The 21,174-nt window shown below is 47.9% G+C and overlaps 1 protein-coding gene and 1 long non-coding RNA gene across 6 annotated transcripts in view; one reads left to right on the plus strand and one right to left on the minus strand.

Moving 5' to 3' along the window:
* The window catches only part of LOC146436567 (uncharacterized), a 42,106-nt gene extending 37,306 nt beyond the window's left edge, over positions 1 to 4,800 (plus strand). The window contains exon 8 of the long non-coding RNA XR_014852705.1: positions 3,553 to 4,800. This is a non-coding gene — a long non-coding RNA (uncharacterized LOC146436567). The remainder of the gene's footprint in view (positions 1 to 3,552) is intronic.
* TMEM86A (transmembrane protein 86A) overlaps positions 1 to 21,134 on the minus strand; it is a 30,144-nt gene extending 9,010 nt beyond the window's left edge. Inside the window, exons 1-4 of one of the 5 annotated variants that reach the window (XM_085062927.1) lie at positions 20,132 to 20,299; positions 5,603 to 5,647; positions 5,523 to 5,543; positions 3,848 to 4,112 (exon numbers count right to left, since the gene is read on the minus strand). In XM_085062927.1, the coding sequence (XP_084919053.1) occupies positions 3,848 to 4,112; positions 5,523 to 5,543; positions 5,603 to 5,647; positions 20,132 to 20,152 (352 nt within the window). In that variant the 5' untranslated portion in view covers positions 20,153 to 20,299. Of the gene's footprint in view, positions 1 to 3,847; positions 4,113 to 5,522; positions 5,544 to 5,602; positions 5,648 to 19,829; positions 20,030 to 20,131; positions 20,300 to 20,857 lie in introns of those variants that run through there. The other 4 variants (XM_085062926.1, XM_085062928.1, XM_085062929.1 and 1 more) reach the window with 4 other exon arrangements.
* Positions 21,135 to 21,174: the final 40 nt, after the last annotated feature.

The raw sequence follows: 21,174 nt of genomic DNA on the forward strand, positions 1-21,174 counted from the left end.
CAGGTGAACTAAGCTGCTGCAGAATGAATTGAGCTTGTTCTTCAGGTAGTTCCTCTTCCCCAGCTTTGAGCAGAAGGGTGGGAGCAACGCAGACCAAAGATCACCCCCTCTAACTATCCATAGTGTTTTGCTCATAGGTCATGTGTGGAACAGGAAGACTGGAATCAGAGCAGTGTAGGAACAAAACATGACAAAAGACACTAATGCCTCCGAACCCAGACACAAAGCCTTCCCGTATTTAGCCACAAACCCAAAGGCACTTGAGGACTAAATCTGGCTTCTACTCCATCTCTGCCCATAGCTGGGAGAAATCTAAGCTGGAAAGAAGCAGCTGGCATATTTCAGGGACTGCACCAATGTGATCTGCCAACAATTTTATGGCTATTTGCAAGATTCAGATGAACCTTACCAGGAATCAATCAGGGAAAATAAAATGCCAGCTTCCCTTTCAAGTGCAACACCCCTGAGAAATGCCAGATGTGGGTGTTGGAAGGTACTGCCCATATGTTATTCACTTGCCACTAATCCATTTGACAGATTTACTTCCCAATGCGTTGATACAGCTGTTGCCTCCAAGCTGTCATGACAATTGTAGATAATGCGCCAGCTCCTTGGGTCTTTTGGTTCCCAGACCCACACATGGTGCATCTGCAGGCTGTCCCACTTTATCCTGGCAGGGTTATTAGTGTAGCTGGAAGTTTTCATGCAGCTCTAAAGCATGAAATAGAGAAAAGAATCTGGGAAGCCAAGTCCTCCAGCAGAACATTTGTTCATGTTTAACACATGATGTGCTGGTGTAAAGGGCAGTCACAAAAACCTGCAGCTAGCAGATGTTGCTTCATCCTAATACTTCTGTGTTGAGGCAGCTCAAGGAAGTGGAAGTGTCTCCCTGCCTTTCGGGAGGACCAGATCAGACATCCACTGACAGCATGGCCACTCTGGGATGCAAAGAAGTCCACAGGAGGGAGGGGGCTGGTGGGGATCTGTTCTGCAGGGTGAGGCTAGAGAAAATGGACAGTGTGATGGGGAAAGAAGAGAAGCACAAAGGAGGGCAACAAGAAGTTGATGTTTCACAGAGCTATGGCATCTCATGGGCACAGCACTGAGGAAACCAAGAAAGGATTTAGGACAAGAGCTGTTTATAGTGTTATAATGCAGGAAAGGTTAGAGCCCAGGGAGGTGGTAAAGAGAAGAAGGATATGTCACCCTAGCAGTGAGGAATGTTTTTTCCTTCAATGGTGTTATATGGAGCATTCTGGAACAGGGGACCAAAGAATGTGTTGTCCGTCATACAGACATCTGGCAGTGAGGAGGAGGAGGAGGAGAGGACAGGATGCAGCAAGCAAACAGAGCCCAGAAAGACAGGAGGAGTTTCGTGATATGTGGTGAGGCTGGTCATAAACAAGGGAGTCAGCTCCCAGGTTTACTCATTCAACACCCACAAATCAAGCCGGGAACTGGGGAAAACTGTGATGGCTGCACAGGGAAGGGGGTGCACTTCTCTTGCATTTCTCACCCTTCATCTTGGTTTTTTCAACCACATCAGGGAAATCAGCCCTTCTCTCTTTCCACTTCTTTCCCTTGGGTTTCCTCAGGCTGGCAAAAAGACCTTTTTGCTAATCCCTGTCTTCTTCACCAAATGCATAAATTGTCTTTAAGTGCCTGCTATCAAAGGAGGTGGATATTAACACTGTAAAGTATCTTCTACATGCAGTAATACACTAGTCAGAAAATAGCATGTTATTAGTGGACTGAAACAGCAAAAATGAAAAAAAGTCAAGCGTGCCAGGAGTAGGTTCCCAGGCTCTCACTTCCCTATAAAGTAATGAACAAACGTCCTTTTATAAAGTCATTGTCTCAAAAGCTTTTCAAATGAGCCCAGTTTCCAACCCTTTTCAGTCCAAAAACTGCAGAAATTGAACAGAATTTACATTCTTATCCAGCATTTCCTCTTCGCTCCTGAAACTTCAAATTCCCACAACTGATGACATCAAAAATATTGTCAGTTGTCAGCAACAGCAACCTGATAAGTTTTAAATAGGAGAAAATACATTTTTCAGGCAAGGTGAAGAATGAAGTGGAGCAGTGCACTTTATCTATTTACATCTGAAATGCAAATATTAACATTTCCCTACAGAAGGTGGTAGCTCAGTAGGCTGAGGTTTTCAAAATGCTCCAGTAGACCTTTTCTCCTTCTTAAGAAGAAAAATGTGTCTAAACCCACAAGACAAAACTTCTCAGTTGTGAGACTACAGTTGAAAATCCAACTCATTTGCAGACTAAAACACATCAACCAGATGCTGAATTGCTGTGACTGGTTAACCTTCCTCTAGCACTAAGCTGGAGAGGAAACTTGGAGATATATCAGCTACATGGGAATAGAGAAGCACAGAACAGTCTGTACACTAAAATGGTCATGGGGAGAATTGGGCCTTGAATGTTTTCCAAGCCATAGCTCAAGAAGCAACTGCAAGAGGCAAAACCAGTTGGGCTGAGGTGACTGAGCCAGGTACTTCTGTTGGGAGGAGACCCACTAGTGGGAATGTCAGCACTCAGCACAGAAGGGATGGCACCTTGAGAAAGCTGGAGGTACTCAGCAACATGCCCAAGGTTCAGCCAGATAGATTCAATCCTCACAGCCTAAGCTAAACCCCACCAAAATCAGTAAACATTTTTACATGAACTTTTAATGGGGTGGGGATAAGCCCTTGGGAAGCAGGATTAAAACCAGATTCAGAGAATTTGGCCTTTCATATCTGGCACTGCACATACTTCCTTCTCATAAAGAAAGAGCCTGTGGGAATCCTAGAATAAAACTAAATACTAACCTCATGAGAGAGGGGAAAAAAATAAGCCTTTGACTTTCAGAGCTGACAACTGCACAAGTCAGAAAAGTTCCTTCATCTCATCACATTTTCCAGTGGGACAGTCACAGCAGCCAGTTAATGGTGGATGTTATGTGAGATCCCTGTGCTGGTTAAATTAACTTCAGAAACCCCACCAGTCAGTTCAGTGAAGGAATCAACTGCTGCTCATGTCTTGTGACAGTCCAAAGCCAGGGAGAGCGTTGCTGCAGGCAGATTCAACATGGCTTTAAATGATTAATCTGAATCATTATGTTCCAGTCTGCAAACTAGCAAAATAAACCAAGCTCATTTTGCTCTGAGAGATGTGGATCTTTTTGTAGAGAAGACAGACCACTCTGGTAAGGCTTGTCCTTGACTGACCATTATTTAAATGTTTTGCAAAACAGACATGTCTTGTACAACAGGCTGCATGATTCACACTGATAAACCTGCAAGTAGGACAAGATTTCTGCTGCTTTGGTTTCTGTCATCCACTTAATGCCTCCCCCAGGCTATGGGCTTGTCTATCAAAACATGGATGTCCTCTCCACCTGTTCTCCACTGAGGACCTTTGCACAATGTGTCCCATCCCCAGTCCTTGCAGCAAAGGGCTGACAGATCTCCCTGCAGAGATATAGGAGGTAAATACTTCCTGTAGCTTCATGGAAGCTGACGAGTGTCACGAGCATTTCCTTCTCTTCCCCAGGGATTCTGCCATGCCACCTTCTCAACTCCAGCCCGCCAAGATGCTGTGACATGCCAGGAAACCAAACCTGACCCAATTACCTCTCTAACCTCAAGAGAAGCTCGAGAGAAAGACTCATCCATGATGTGATTCCTCTAACCATGATGGATTTTAGTCAAGGGATGAGTGCTTCCCAGCGCCCGGGGCTTCAGCTGTACATGAATAAACAAAACATGTGGCCCAGCAACTCATTACTAAATAAAGAGGGTAACAGCTGGGCACTGTGGCATTCCTTTAGGACTGACACTGTACTCACCATGAATGAAGTAGCCCTGCTCCTGCCAGATGAGAAAGGCATCTCCCACTGCCGAGAATATGAGTCCCGCTAGGATGCGGCTGGCACTCCGGTGTGACACTAAGAAGTTAATTCCATGAGCCAGAAGGAAAACCCACAGGCAAAAGATGGGCAGACATTTAATGAGGGCACTGAACCAGGAGGGGCTGGAAGTTGGCAGCCACAGGACAAAATAGACACAAGTGGCTTTAAAGAAGGGGACCAGTTTGGGGCCTTCACTCTTCACCTAAAGAAAACAAACATTAAGAAAAGATAAATTAATAGGATCATCAGAGGCATCAGTAGAATAAGCTTCATAACAGAACTGTCTCCTAACTTTTGAAAGTTGCTCTTCCATATACTGTCAGCTGGCAGTGTTCCTACCACGAGAAATGCTGGTTGAACTTGACCATAACCCTCTGCCTAGACCTTTGTGACCCTCTCCTGAAAACCCTTCTCAGCTGGCAGGATGGGCTTTGGATGGTGGATGTGGAGGAAGGTTTTTCTCTTTATTTGTTGCACTGAAAATATTTAGGCCATCAGTCAAAGTCCTCTGGTGCTCCTTGCCACCTACCTTGTGTTTAGACTAACCCCTTTTATGCACCTTTCCTGGAGCTGTGAAAATACTGCATGCCCAGATAGATCCCAGAAGCAAACAAGCACAAAAGCACAAATCTTCTCTCCCATTTTCACAAATCCTCCTGCTTAGCCAGTTGTATATCACCCTGAGGATACAACCTCTCTCCTAACCCATTCTTTCTCCTGCCCTGTAGCCTCATGCCTGGAGCTTGCTGTTGGCATCACAAGCTTCAAAGCCCAACACATCAACCTCCCAGGTGAGGATGTCACTTCCTTGGCTGACATATACCAACATCAACCACGTGTAGCTTTGTTCTAGCATTACACTAATAATACAGTACCCATATTGCAGGAAATGTTTTGACTCAGGTCTCTACTGTGTAAATACAGACACAAAAATGCAGCATGAGCACTTGGTTACTCATAACAAAGCCACAGCAGGGGCAGGGCAGAGCTACAGGCTCCACAAGCTGGGTCTGCTCTTGACAAACACTTAACTGAGACTACTCTGCATGTGATATGTACTGTGTTCACCTGCCCTCCCATCATATTTCTGCATTTCAATACAGGTGGGGAAAGTTCCACGTGAGAAACAAAGCTATGATTTTATTTTCTCCTGGAGAAGAGCTGAAGGCCAAAACAAGGAGCAAAGGAAAAGACTGTAACTGCTTCCATGCCTGCCTGATCTATGTCCTGGGATCTTAGTTTCCTTTTGCATCTAAGGCAGTGCAACCTCCAGAGCTCCCCTGCAAGCAGAGGTTCACTCTCAGCTTTCTCATTTCTTTGGTCAAGCAAGATTTATTTCCTTCATATCACAATGACTTCCCGTTACTCGTGGCCAAAGCACATGGAAGCCTCCTGCACTGGAGGAGGACATGGGAAAATTTAGAGGCATCCAAGCTGATTTCACACTGCAAAGTCCAACTAGTCTTTTTTTTCCCAAATAATTTGACCCTTTTTCTGCATCCTGCATCATGGGGCATTGCCATGACCAGCAGCCATCTTCCTTTGATGCAGGGTGCCTTGGTGCAGGTACCCAGAACAGGTGAAGACTGCACAGGAAACATTCCATGCTTACAGTGCTCAGGTGATAAAGCCTAATCTCATAAAAATTCCGGAGCTTTTATGGGCACAAGCAAATGGAGTCAGGTGGAGCTGGAAGACGGAGGCAGAAGCAGTGGAGGGCATCTTCACATGCAGTATCTAAAAAGGGAACGTAATCTCTGAAGCAATGAGGCTATAAATAAAGGGCATCCCAAGAAGACAGTGCCTTCAAAATTTTTCTCACATCTGATGGAAATTTCCCCAGCATATCAGCAGTTTCTTGGCAGTAAGGTATTTCATCATACATTATTCATAGGCTATTGCCAACACAATTTTTAAACACTCCATTAAACAACCAGGCTACACAATTCCCTAACAAAAGGACATCAGCCAAGCCGTTAACTTTCTTGTATTACATGGGGAGCCATCATGAGTCCTCTGCTTAGGCTGTCTAAATTAATCACCATTTACCACTCCTTGATAGCATTCCTTGGGAAAATTCTGGCAGCAAATAACAAATGAACTTCAAATAAAAGTCATATAAGCACATGCAGTCTCACAGTACTGGGGTTGCCTGGGAGGTATCAAATATTGTAGGGGAAAGAGCATAGCCAAGCTTCCCTCTCCTTCAGACCCAACACCTTGCTCTTCTGAAGTGACACATCAGGCTCAGACCATCCAAAGCCAGTGCCTAGTGCCAGCTCTGCTTCCTCCCTTTCTGACTCTTTTATTAAAAAACATAGTTGATCACATTCATCCTCTCACAGTTGCAGGCAACAGACGACAGCACTTCTGGCAGGATTTCCTCCTCTCTCCCACTGGTTGTAGAGGATCCCCACCATGCTATAATGAGCCCGAGATCTTCATCATGGAAAACTAACAACCTTCAGAGCTACAAAGTGCAAAAGAATTTGCAGCATCAACAGTGTTCCAGGCCCCTGTAACAGAATCAGCTAAGGTAGATGGTTATGTACGTCTGAAAACAAAAGTTTATGCTGAAAAGACGTAGTTCAAGTTCAGCCTGTTTGCAACACATCACAGAGGCACTGTTAGAAGCCTACAGGAGAGTATCTGGGTTAATAAACATGGGAAGTTTTATTTAATATCTCATATTAACAGAGAAACACCTGCTAGGAGCAGTTCCCATTACCATCACAGCTTGGCCTCCCTTGTGTGCACACGTGATGAGACAGGTTTTAATTACACTTGTCATTTCCCCCAGGAACCTTGCCTTATTAAAGCTAAGATATACACTTGTGATCATGTTTGCTTGGTAAGCTTAAAATTACCTTTTCTTAATACATAAATTTTGCAAGCCCAAACAGTTTTATTTTAGAATAATGGTTTGTATTATTTGCATCCTAATAATAATTTAGGAATTTTTCATGCATAAGAGTTACAGAACCCTTGTGTAAGAATACTTCTAGGACTACAGGCTTATCATTGATATTTCTTTACACTTTTTCTCCAAGCATACTTCACATGAGTTATTTCCAGCCATGCCCTTGCCCATCACTGAATGATGCAGCTCATTGGAGCCCCTTTTATGGCTCTGATCAAGATAAGGGCCCCATGAGTGGCACTGGAAACACTTTGGAGAAGTTCTCCAAAAAAAGTGAGGCACCCAGAGGGTGAGGCTGGGGATTATCCTCTGTTTGGTCATGTGGCTGAGGCTTGGGAAGAGGTGATGGGGCAATTTCCCACCTGAAGGACAAGTCAAGACTGGTATTGGAAAATCATGTACCAACATAACTGGAAACTGGGGCTTGAGGAAAGCCAAGCATATAATCCATGACGGGACTTGCCTGTACCACAGGGAAGGGAACATTATTTCTTGGCTGTGTGTATAAATTGGATCAAACCACCCATCTCCTTTGCACCTGTGTCTCAGAGACAGAATGTGAAATGGGGCTGCACCATGGGGCCAGAAAAGGAAGCACTTGATTGAGGTGACAAGATCCTTTTTGCTAATGTGTGTGATTGCCATGGCTTTAAGCCGGTTTTCATAATTTTGTTACAAATTCTATTGCATTTTTCTTCCCAGTTCTTTTTTCCTGCCACTGCTAATTTACTCTGTGCCGAAATGCAGTTCAAAAAATATCATGAATGCAACAACAAGGCAGTGTTTCCAAGTTTTGAAATTCTAAACTGAGCATAATTTAGGGCTTTTTCTCAACTGCTCTGACTATAAAGTTACTTAGTGTCTTTAAAAATTAGTTTAAACTGCTGTAAAGTCACTATCTCTGTATTTGTAGAATTACAGTGAAAGTATTATTTATTAAATTATCTGTACCCAAGCAAATCCAATAAAACCCTCCAGGATTCAGGCAGACTAGAAGGAAGTTGTGTCATGACTCTCACCAAGAGACTTTGTGCCAGATGATCTCCAGAGGTCCCTTCCAATCTCAACCATTCTGTGCTTCTGTGATCTTCAAACAGAACATGGCATTGGTACATGCAGCTCCCTGGAGGTTCAGGGTTTGGATATCCACTTCCCTGCTAGGGATTCAGAAGTTTACTGTATCCCTTGTTGTTTTGCCTGTTCTTATTCTGCTCCAGTTTGAAATACTGCTGTGTATACGGTCTGTTCTGACTGCTGCAGGCACACAACCAAGCCAAAAAATTTACACCTGGGTCCTCTACTCCACAATAAGCCCCATTCACAGAGGAACAGCTACATTCATAAGACAGTGCCCTGATTTTCTTCAACATTTTGGAGCCAGTTGTCTGTATCCTTATCACAAGTGGCAAAGAAAATCCAGCTGCCACAGGGAGGGAGACATCTTCCTCCCGACATACAAAAGAACATTAGAAGCTTGTTGCTATGAAATGCTAAAGTTCACTGTTCCTAAGCCTTGCACTGGTCCCTGGAAACAATGTGGAGTATCAAGTACTGCTCTTCTCTCTGCAAAGTCCCCTAAATCAGCCTGCACAGAAAATGAGTACACAGACACCAGCTGTGTGCCAACCTGCGGTGGGGACATGGCTCACACCCATTGGGCTGCAAAATGCTGCTTTCCAGAAACAGTGCTGTAAAAGTAATACCCCAGCTATTCCACTGAGCAACACTTGAGCACAACTGTGTGCACTGGCCAAAAGAAGCTGGGCTGCTGTCCTCCACCCAGCCCTCCCATCAGCCTTGTACCATTTTGTGTCTGAGCTGCTCCTCCTGGCTTTTGGCATCCAGCATTGTGGATCCTGCCTTGGCTCTGCTCTACTGTGATGATAGCTCTCCCCCCCAGTTGTGTGCCAATAAATATTTATTTGTCTTTGTTGCCATGTTTGCTGCCACTGCAAGCCCATGGCCCCTGTTTCTCATTGCCCAGAATATGTGACTCTCTGCAAGGCTCTCCAGCTCTGCCCTCCTGCAGGAGCAAACATGCTCCTGGGGGACAACCTGTTGCCATTTGTCAAGGAAGGTACTGGCTCATACATGTCCCACGTTGGTCCTGAATAAAATTCTGAAAATAAGTGCTTGTTATGGAGGGTGGTGAAGAGTTACTGAACCAGCCAATCAACCTGCCTGAAATACTGTGTTGCTGCAACATATTTTTGCAATTAATGAGTGTTTATGTTTGTGTCGGAGATGCCACGAGTCAAGCATCCAAGGCAGATGGCTCCTGAACAGGTTCCACATGCTGCAGGACATTCAGGGTGATAGATAAACTCTCCTCCCCTCAAGTGGAGACAAGATTGTAGAGGCTGCATCTAAAACAGATTGTAAAATAGCACATAAATCACCCAGAAGATGGTACATTATTTGCCTTTGGGAGAATTTGCGTGCTGATAATCCTGTGTCTTCATTATGCTTATGCCATGCAATAAGTTTTGCCTTTATTGCAGCTTCTGGCACTCCCCAGCACAACTCAGAGCCTCTGTTTTTCTCACAAGGGTAATGCAGTGAAACTCAGCTCATGCTCAGCTGTTCAATCAGACTTGTTTGCAAGGGGTCAAAAAATCACGGGTTTGTCTGACAGGAGTCTCTGTTGTTCAGCACAAGCCAAAAGTAACGGGACTCTGCCTGAACACTTCCAGCCTGCAAAAGGACCATCCTCCCAGCTCAGATATGAGTGTCCAAGGCAGCTCTTCCACACCCAGGGTCTCCAACTCCTGCAAAACAGGGCTGGTATGTTGGCTTTTGTCATTCCCTCCTCTACCCCAGCAGACTGGGTACTCTCTTCCCCACCTCAGTTAAAGAGAGGAAGGTTCAGCTGTACTTCCAAGCTTTGTTCCACAACAGACTAACACAGGATTGAGAGCTAGAAATACTTGACTTCTTTTTCTTAAGACCAAGCTATGGCTGTTTGCCAGAAAAATACAATTTAAAAATTGGCACTGGTGCTCTCAGTTCTTGGGTGGTGAATTCAGCTACATTGCTGCCCAAATTCTTGGCATCAGAAAAGACGCCCTTTGGTGAGGCACAGAGGAGCAGGCAGTGGGTGAGGATCAATCAACCTGGCATCTAACAAGGGCCCTGTGCATGGCTGGGCTGCTCCAGAGTCAGCTGCATGCAGGAAAAAGAACCACAACAAAACATTTTTTCATCACCAAGCCAAATGCTACCCAACTAGCAGTCACATTAACACTCAACCTTATCTCCAGATTAGCCATGAAGGAGATGAAAACCTGTCAGCACCAAGGTTAAAACCTTCCAGACGAGTGACTTCCCCCCACATGCAGAGAGAAGGAAATCTGCAGCAGGAGTTTCCCTGCAGATGCCTGGCAGCAGAGCAATGCTTGCCTGTGCCAGCCTTTCCCAGGTGGAATGGCAGCTCGAGCCCCCACGGCGCGGCAGCACACCCAAGCACCGCGGGGCACAGCGTGGCCACCCAGCTGAGCAGCAGCAGCCAAGTGTCAAAAATGGGGTGTTTTTTTGCCAGGAGAGCTGGGGAGCACATGAGAGAGGCTCCTCGTGCTGTGGCAGCGCCAGCAACACAAGATTGCAGACACCACTTTTGCAGTGTAAGTACAAGAGCAGCCCCGTCTTGTCGTCAGGTGCTTAAGGATGAAGAATGTAAAACACGCTGGGTGCTGAGCAGTCACACTGACCACACTCACGGGGCTGCTGACGAGGCCAGTCTGGCTCAGCAGCCACTCTGACCTGGCAGCTCTTGGACATTGCAGCTCTCTGCTTTTACCCATGAGGTAAAAAACACGCATCTGCAGACACCTGGTTTGTGAAAAAATCACAAGTGGGGAACTGGAGTCTTGCCCTCAAAAGATTCCTTGCAGGAGGCTTTAGAAATGTGAGGGAACAGTGCCTTTGGAGCCTAATGTAGATGGAGGAGGTTCTGGAGCCAAGGAAATCATTCCACCGCAACAGGGCACTGCTTGTGCCACGTACTGCAAGAGGAGCCCACTCCCACTTCTTGCCTTTTAAATCATGACATTGCTGAAGGCTATCTTGAGATACTGGACCACAGTGTTCTCTTCAGCAGTTAAGGAAGTTACAGTATCCATAAAAGTTACCTCCTGTACTGCGTAGAAGATGAAGTCCTGTTCACTTGGCTAATGAGCTATGCAGCAGTGTCTCTGGGACCTTCCTGCACTACTCAGGACTTAATTGCTATCAGGCCAGGCAAAGTAAGCTACTGCTACACCCACCAATACCTTACAAAGTCACTGGGGTACCTGCCCTTGGCTTTCTGGGACTGTAGGAAAGCCTTCAAGGTGGTGAAGCCCTTCTTTAGCAGATGTTAACTCATAAAAATTACAGACAAATATATTTCACTCTGAAGACTCAGCTTGAAAGTAAGTAATTTTGCTAGGGTTTGTTTTAGGGGGATGGTTTTGCGTTTTTCCATTACCAATTATCAGTCCTGTCTACCAGACTCGCGCAGGACCACACGCAGGGCTATTTTAAAAACCTTTTCTTAACCTGCAGTTAAGAAATTATTGACTCCACTTCTGTAGCAATCCTATAGCTGTCAGCAGTTTTGGAAAGTATGGTCAATAATGTGCCACTGACAAGGATCTAACAATATTAAACTAGTCAAGAATTCAAAAGTCTCTGTAAGCCTGCAGGGGCTGTCACAGACTAGTGCTTTCAGGGTACTTCAATGGCTCTCAGAAATGAAAGCAAAAATACAGTATTTGCCTGCCAGCATCTTATCTCAGAGCAAAGATTGCTTTTCCCTCCCGGGATTCCAGATCTTCCTTTTTGTGTAGCAGAAAGCAAGCCTCTCCAAACATTTCATTTGCTGGAACATTTACAGAAGAGCCCCTTGCAGATGCTTAAAAACCTGAACCACACTGGGTCTGTCTTTTCATTTTGCTCATCAGAGCTGCAGCACTGCCACGGCAAGGGCATGCACCCTTCCTCAGTGAGGTCAGGTGTGGCTGTATCCCTACTACTACCCCGGACATCAGGAGGATGCTGTGAAGCCATAGGGAATTTCAGGAGCCAAGCAGCCAGCACCCTGAAATGCACAGTCGGTACTTGTCCCAGGCAATTCCTCTCAGGATGGGAAGGGGCAGTTATTTGGCCTCACTAGAATCCAGATAAAAAAACTGTACTGCTTACAGAAAAGTCTCCACAACTGGAAGTGCTTCCAGATTACAAGCACTTGTTCTTAGGAGAATTGTCATTATTTGTGTCACACTTTCCTGTGAAGGGAGTGCAGACTTCTGTTACCCAGGACGAAGCAGTGTTAGGTAAGCCCGATGTGTGAGCTGTGAGGCACAGAGCCACAGCAAAAGGCAGCACCCCCCTGCACGGCCCATTGCTACAGACAAGTGGCACTCACTGACATCTGCCCCCAGAGCTGTGTGGCAAGACTGGAGCCTTCTCCAGTCTCTGGTGCAGACCCAAAATAAAATACCCCAGGGAGAGCTGTCAGTTCTCTCCTTGTCAGCACCAAGGGCAGGCTGAGTCTCGAGGTAATAGCAGACAGAGGTCTGAATACAGAGTACTTTGTTCCCAGGGCTGAAATCCATCTTTTGCCTGCACTCTTGCATCTCCAGCCTTATCTGCACTCCACAACCCGCTGCAGCATTTATGTACTTGTTGGAGGGCCCCAGCCACTCTGTCATTTCTCTGTGGCAAGGGGGATGCATGGAAGAATGTGTACTCAGGGAAAACAGGCACTTGGCAAAGCTCTACCCTGCCCCACACTACTTTGCCACCCGAGATCGGTGTCTGGGAGGGAAGGGAGGCCCTTCCATCCAGAAGCAACCTCTTTAGCAGAGAACTGTCATTTTACCTACAGTCTGTGGAGGAAAATGTGGGTCTAAATGAAGGGCATTGCAGACACTGGTGCTGTCACAGCTCTTTGCAGGAACAGCTCTTTGAGCCAGTGGTGCAGCCCAGAAGGCAGGTAGCACATGACAGGCTGTACCAGCCTTACCAGCCATTGCCAAAGACCTGCCAAGGGTAAAACTGCCTCAGGCATTCAGAAGGCACTTTTGCAGCTCACCTTTCTGGCATTGTTTCTTTCATGCAACAGATTGGTGCACACCTGGCAGAGGTCAGGGTTTTGCAAAAGGAACAGGAAGAAGAACTGAAACAGCAGGGGAAGGTGGCTGCCAGGTGTCTGGGAAAGCTGGCAGCTCTGCACAAGAGACTTTCACTGTATGAATCCTCACAAGGGGCTGCAATAAGCAAAGGCAAGCAGGGCTGTGCTGGGAAGCCCAGGAGGGACCTAATAGTTTCCTATTAGGAAACTGAATGAAAAGCTGCACTCTAACTGTATCATGTCCTGCAGGTTGAAAGCTTTTGAAACACTGATATTAAAGAAAATCAGAAGGAAAAATAGCAATGTACCCCAATAAAGATGTGTATTTAGAGAGGTGCTGCACTGATACCTTATAAAAAAACAGCAGCTGTCCTCATGTTATCACAGGTTCAATATGCTTAAGAGACAGGAGGGTGTTAAGGTCAAAGGATGACAACAGAGCCACAGATTTAATTTCCAATATCTATTCTTGTGTCAAGATGTTGTGACCTTCGCAAGTCAGCATCAGACAAAACTTACCTGAAGACAAATTGGATCTTCCCAGCCAGTCTCAACAGATGTGGAGTGGGCAGGTGCAAACACTAACCTGCACAAACACTAACCCACACACTTCCAGGATTCACAATGATACACCAAGGCTTTCACTTGCAAAGCCCCTGCTGTAATCAGGCAGCATAAACAAATGCAGACCACACTCACAAATGGGTGTGCAGCTGCTTACCAGGGCTGTGCCCTTTATACTGAGAGTGCAAATCCAGAGATGCAACCAAGTGAAGTGGACACTTCATGAACATCCATTAAGCGATAACCTTGTCATCACACTCCTTTTATATCAGGGTTGCAGGGAAAAGCCACAAAACTTGCTTAGTTCCTTGTGCAATGGAGCACAAGTCAGCAGTGCTATCCATGCCCCAACAAAGCCAAAAGACAGGCAAATAGGGGTACAGTAGCCAAGCTATGGCCTCAGCCCAGTTCTGCTGAAGCCATGGGAGACGTAAGTCTGAGGATATGTCTCGTGTGCCTAGAGTGTGCTGAAAAATGAGCAGCTGGCTTAATGTCAAACTTTCCTCAGTTTCAAGCAATGATTCAATCAGAGGCTACTTACAACCAGCAGAAATGCACTCATTTTGATACATAACAGGAGATATAATGCCTGATGCCAGCTGGTGCCATATCTGCCTCCAAAGTTGATCTCTGGCAAGAAGCAAAACATGAAACTTTACCACGCATTCAAACTTGATAGAAGTCCCAAGGCCAATTCGGTAACACGAGTTGTCTCACCTTCCCTCACTTTTGGTAAGAACATGTCTTACAGCAATCTACAGGAATTAGTTTCCGGGAGAAGACTAGCCTGCTGGTAGAAACAAGGCATTTCCACAGGATCACAGCAAGGTGAATCAAAAGAGCCACCATCCTCACTAACAGGCAGATGTGCAATACAAGATTGATCCTTGTATTATAACAAGATTGATCCTTATAACACGAACTTAACACAAGAAGAGACACAAGTTGCATTTATCCAGAGCAAAACTGCAGCTGTGCAATTCCTGAGTCAGAGGCTGCAGAGGGAGCCCCTGGGGCTCTGCTGGTGCCTGAAATCCTTCCCATCCCAGCACACTTGAAATCATCAGGAAAGCTCTTTCCCAGCCCATCCACCGCCTTCTAGCTCTGGTGGTGTGTAAACTCCTAGACACACTTTTCTGTGTCATGTCAGCTGGATACTTGTTCATGTTCAGCATTACATGGAGGGTTGCTCTAGACTGACACACTTGTCACAGAGAAACCTGCCAGTAGCTGAAATGCTATTTAGATTATGGCAGTATAAGAACTGGATATAGGAAGGGCACAAGCAGGCTAGAAGAAGTAAAAACCATCACCCTCATTTTGCACATATTGCAGTGAGCAAAACCTACATCTCTATTGTAAATGACAGATCTACTGGGCATTGTGTGACATGAAGGATAGCAGAAAAATCAAGCAGTGATATAATAACCACTTAGGCCTCCAGGAGGGAAGGGAGTTATGTAACTAATAATCTTTTTGCTGTTCAAGAGTTTCCACATGCTAGCAGAAGATGGGTTCCTGATGCCATCTTTTTCTAAGAGTCTAATTTCACTGGAGTTATTATTTCCTCAGCGCTATGAAGTTACCCACAGAGAAGATAACTTTGGCTCTTCTGTCGCACACAGTGTATTTTGGATAGAGATACTTGGACAGGGAAAGAGAATGGAAGAAATGCATCCCTGTCCTTTCAGAGGAATTATGTGTAAGTACAGACTTCTGAACTGGACCCACAAATCTTAACGCACAAAGCACACTTTGAACAACAGCTGCGTGTGCCTTGAGTGATATCCTTGGGTTAATGAAGCCTTTAATCCACAGCACTGCCTGCAGCAGTGATCAGCACTGCCTGCTTAATGCTCCCTCCCTGGAACTGGGAAGAGCGAGAGAGAAGCCCGCACTTTCCAGGCTCTGATAGCCCACCCTCCCCTAGCAACAGCTACAGCAAAGAATGTCAATGTCATAGCAAGAATGCGCAAGTTCAGTCTGAAAAAATAAATCGTGGCATGTAACGCTATGCCTGGGCTTCAGCTGGCACAAATCAGCACAGCTTTTTGCTCAGTAGGACCAAAGTTTTATGCTTCTCCCAAAAGGTGGGACTGACATAAATGTTACTAAGATCCACCTAAGCTTTTCTAAGGTGATGATTCCCTCCCTTTCTTCAATGAGCTCAGACGTTTAGAAATATTTTCTATCATTCATTTACATTGGCGTGTTTTTATAATAGTGAGTCCTTTATTTCCATAATTGTCTATGCAGTATATAAACGTGCATGTCTACAAGCCTCCTGAATAATAAAATCCCAATTTATGATGCATTTAAGTAATGGGGGAAATTACAAAGAAAGCAACAACACTGCACAGAAACAGAGAACAAGTAAAATTAACTCTCCACCTTGAGAGTTACTTCTAACTTAGATGGTTGCTAACATTTCATTCATTAATGCAGAAACAATACATCCTCTCTTTAAGAAGCAGAAGCTGAAATAGCTCCAATGTGATCTGGCGTTCTTGTTTTCAGCAGAAGTTTCAAGGATTATGGAGCACCCTTTCTAATAACAAACCATTAAAACTATGCTTCCATCTACTACTGCTACAATTGCCCACAATGCAGAGTCTCTAAGCAACATGATTTACATCAGGTTTCCATACCCATCCGGATCAGTGTGGTTTGGCCCCTGTTTGGAAACACAAATGATACCCACCCAGCTCTCCAGCCTCATTCCATACTTCTTGCTGCTAAATGTCTTTCCAGACCATACCTTTCAGGTATTTTGCCCAGTTTTGGAAAGTGACCTTTACACTGTGTCCCAGTAACATCTTGCATCTCCCCCAAGGGCTGACAAGGGCTGCTCTCAGGAGGGTGTTGCTGCTTCCCACCCAGAAGGGATGGAGCTGAGGGCTCCACTTCCTTTGTGCAGTCAAAACAACATATCCTTTCCCAAATCAGCTATCTCTGTTTAAAGATGCAAATACACCAGAGGACAAAAGGGAAGGGAGGGGGATTGTTAAGATATGGATTTTGGGCAATAATCTGTACCAAGCAGCACTTCACCTCTCTCCCACACATTGGACTGTACTAGGTCAAGTGCAGAGGAAATGTTGTAGGGATGAGGGCCCCTAGTTCATCTTGCTCTAAAAGACACACCAATATCATCTATAACTGCCCCCCCAAAGAGACCTACCCTCAGCCAATTAATAGCTCTATTTTCCATGCCCTGTTTTCCTCAAAGTGGTGTGAAGCCCTATTATAAGTTTAGCCCTAAGTTTAGGGACAAAATAGGGTCCCTTTGAGCAAGGAGCATTATGTAAATGTCAGAGTGACTGCATGTCTCCAGGCTCATCTCCTACACACTTGTGGCTCCTGCAATCATGGTGCCTGCTGGGCAGAAAGATCCTTAGGGCAAGAGCTATCTCCCACAAGCTCACTAAAAGCTGCTTAGAAAACAGTGCTGGGTGTGGGGGGAACTGGACAAAAATCACTAATGAGTGCTCTTTTATTAAGGTGGGACCAGTGATGACTGAACAAAAATGGAATTAAACCTCACATATCCATGAAGCAAATGTGCCATTTATCAATACTGTGCTCCAACTGAAGGCTCTCAGCCCATATAGCTTTATGCAGAAAAAACAGCTCTTAATCAGAGCAGTATCAAGAACAATATTTAAGTCTAGCAGAGTAAGCAGTGAAAGCTTCTCTCCAAGGTGACTTCCAACCAGAGTAAGCATCGCTCACCAGATGGAACAGGATGGCAGACAAATGCATCTTCATGCCACAGCCCAGCGCCATGCAAGTCTAGACTCTAACATCAGCAGGACTCCAGAGATTTAACCCAATTGAGGATCTGGCACAATATGTTAAAAGGTATTTTGGCACCAGGCTTGTTTATTTGTGGGCACACTCCCCGCTCAGCACATATGAATTGTGCAGCATCAGGGACCACAGCCTGACAAGCCCTGCACAATGCTGTGGTCTCTCCGTGTGCACCAGGCGGACATTCCAAGCCCTGCAGGCAATGATGCACACCTAGCAGCCAGCAAACAGGCAGTCCTAGCTGTGATCTTTCCTTCGTTCCTCTCCACCAACTGTGCCTCCTTGCGTGGTTCCTTCCAGCTATCAGTTGTACAGCAGACTTGGAGCTCAGAGGTTTTGACTCTCGTTACAAGAGTGTCCTAAGGAAGGAAAGAGGAGGAGACACAGGAGAGCAGGTTGTGTGTAAGCAGCCAGGGCCACCTGCTGCAGTACTCGACAAAGGCCATCGCTTTGAAAACAGGAAGAAAAATCCTGTCACTCTCAGATGTGCTCTTCTGGTGTTCTCCCTGTTGAGGCTGATGCTGCAGTATGCTGGGAGAGGACATACACTATAGACAAATCAATTGCTCTGCCTAATTTGATTACGCCTCAGGTGCTGCCCCTCCAGAGAGTCTCCCCATCATGTGTCATGGCAGCGATATCCATGCTGGCTGCAAAGACCCAGTCTATCTATGCAACAAAGGCAGTGCAGTACAGAGATAAGGGCTGGGACCCAAGGCGAGCACCCAGCTGTGGCCAGACTGATGGCTACCGCTCTTCCCTTCAGTAAGAGGCTTGCTGGAGGGAGCCCACCAGCTGTAGAGCCACCCTGCTTCTCACCCCCAGCTGTGCCAGGGTCACACCACACTCCCTGGCAGCACAGGCTGCCACACAACACCGATTCCAGCCACCCTTCCCGGCCACAGGACAGCCAGCGTGGAGCAGCACGGTGCCCTCCTTCAGAGAAACAGCCACGGGACAACCACTGACAGACGTGCAAGAAAAATGCTCCTCAGAACACTGAAGGCTTTCAGCTCTTTTTTTGTGAGCTGTGTAGAGGATCAGTCACCCTCCCCTCTCACCTCTACAGCAGTGGCAAACAGCTGCAGCTCTGGTCACAACTCCCAGTCTCCTCATCCCTCCAGCTCCCCACACCTTCACCCCTGCATTAGTTGCTTTCACTGAAGTGAATTGTTCACATGTCAGGGATGCAGCCAGAGCAGAAATGTGCTCTGTTACATGTCAAAAGGGCAAGTGAGAAAAGGGTTTTTTTCATTTCCCTTCCCAAGTTACCTTCCTAAAGCCTTCTGGTCTGAACTCTGTACACCCTTCCCAACACGTACTCGTGCTTTAGTCATTTGCCTCAAAGCTCAGTTGAAATAACACTCTGCAAGACCACCCTGATGCACTATCTCCACAGCCAAATACTGCCTCCTGCAAGCTGTGAAACAAATCCTGTCAGTTTTTGAGCCTTTCCAGTACTGTCCCAACATGAGATTTTACATGCAAGATACACATACACAATTCACCATAACCAAAAGCAAAAAAAAAAAGTTTGGCACTACAATTTTATAATTTCCAAGCTACTTCCCTCTGTATCTAGAGATAAAAGTCATCCCCAGGCTGCTGATGAACTTACCAGGTACATAGTGATAACTGGGGGAAAATTAATCTGGACTATCAGACAATACAGGCTGCTGTGCAGAACTGGCAAAGCAATTTAAAAGTTCTGAATGCCAGCATTGTGAGTTAAGATCAGGACAAGATTTCTACCTGCCAGAGAGTATGCAACAGCCTGGCCCATAACCAAAATATTTCAAAACAAGATGAGAATGGATCAACAGGGAACCAGGATGCCAGCAGTAGGTGTTTGGTAATGCAGCGGCACCAGGAAACTTTCCCACCAACAGTTATCCTGTGTCTGCTGGGGTATTCCAACAAATCCCTCACTTTCTAGAAAGAGGAACATGCAAAGCAACATATCTAACAGTACAGCTTCTCTGCTGTTCTGGCAGTTCTTTCAGCACTGAAACAGCCCCTGTTCACCTGCAGGGGCAGTTCCTGGTATTGCTGGCACAAGCCACAGCTACTTCAGTTACCAGCTTGATTCCATCAATCCAAGACTCCTGCTGCACACATCACGTACTGACAGGACAGCAGTGAGTTGCTATCTTATTGCTGGTTACGTTAATTAAGCATCGTGACTCCCCATGAGACAGGCAGGTGACACCAATCCCAGTTTCATGTCGTTAGGTGGTGGAAGTGCCAGACTGACTTGCAGACGAGACGAGGTCTCAGCGGGAGATCACCCCACCTATGGAAATGTCTGCCCCACACGGGGGTCAACACACGCCTCAGCCCAAGCCACGACCTGGACAGCAAAGCCACCTCCGGGTGGCGAGGCAGAGGTGCCTGCGAGGGCACGGGAGGCCGCGGGGACATGAGGATGCTGCCGGGCGCTGCCGCGGCGCAAGACCAGGGCAGCTGGGGCAGCGGCGCTCTGAGCGGATGCAGTGCACGTAGAGCAGATGTACTGGAGATGTTTTTAAAAACACACATGACAAGAGGAGGACGCGGCGGAGAGCCGCCCGGGCAGGCGCACCGCTGGAGCAACAGCTGCCGGGGGAGGCCGGGGTGAGCATCGCGGGGCCGGGGGGCGGCCGCCAGCGGTCGCGCTCCCGGCGGCGGGCGGGAGGAGCGAAGCGCCCGCCGCGCTCGGGGGCAGCGCCAGGGGAGCGGGTGGGAGAGCACCGGCCGGGAGCGGGGACAGCGACCGAGTGCCCGTGGGAGGGTGCGCGGGTCCCGCCGCCCCGCCCGCCGCGCGGCCCGCACTCACCACGGTGACGGGGGACACCATGTCGGCGGCGGCGGGGCGCGTGCTGCTGCTGTGGCCGCTGTCTCTGTCGCCGCGCTGGCCGCTGCCCAGCCCGCTGCCCTGCCTGCCTGCCGGGGCGCTTTTTTAGGCGGCGCTGACGTCACTGGAGAGGGGCCCCCGCGGCGAATGCGCTGCGGGGACGAGCAGGGGGCGGCCCCGGACCCGCCCCGGGCGGGCGGCGCGGAGCGGAGCGGAACGGAGCGGGCGGCCCCGGGCCCGCTGGCGGGAGGGTGCCTGCCTCGCTCGGCCGCGGCCCCGGCGGCGTCAGCGGCGCCTCCGCCTCCTGGCCGGGCGCCCTTCGCAGCCGGCAGCGGCCGGGCCGTGCCGCGTCCCCTCCCCGGGGGCGGTCGCAGCGGGGCGGCCGCGGGGCTGTGCCGAGCCCTGGGAGCGCCGTGGCTGCTCCGCGCCGGCGCTGCCCGGGGGCGGCGGCTGCCCCTTCGGTGAGGCGGGTTCCCCGGCGGCCGAGGGGCACCGGGGCCGGTCCAACGCCCGCCCCCCGGGGGCTCCCGCCCGGCAGCACCCCGGGGATGCGGACCCCGGGCCGGGCACACCGGGCGGCACCGCGTCCTTCGCTCCCGCAGCGCCGGTGCCCGTGCCGGAGGTACGGGGCGCTGGGCGAGAGGCAGCGCACCGCTTACCCCTCGCTGTCTGCCAGGCTCGCCCGTCTCGGCTCCTCGCTCTGCACACCTGGTCGCCTGCCTGTGCCCGCACATCCCAGCCGCGGTCTCTCTCCTCCCTTCCCTTCTTGTGGCTTCCCATCTGCCGCTCCTGCTCCTGCCCTTCGTTTCACATCCCTGTTTCTTTCACAGTCCCTTGTGGCCTTGCGCTCTTTCTGCTCCACCTTGACTCTCCACCACACCATGTTTCCCGATTGTTTTCTTTTCAGGCGCTTCCCTCGGTTCACAATTGCCCCTTTAACACTTCACAATCATCTCTGTCTTAAGACCCACAGGTCCTTAGTAAACCCTCTCCTTTGCAGGCCTGGCTGTATTTTCAAGCCCTGT

The sequence above is a fragment of the Lichenostomus cassidix genome, chromosome 5, assembly GCF_008360975.1.
Source record: "Lichenostomus cassidix isolate B80296 chromosome 5, HeHo_3.0, whole genome shotgun sequence".
NCBI lineage: Eukaryota > Metazoa > Chordata > Aves > Passeriformes > Meliphagidae > Lichenostomus > Lichenostomus cassidix.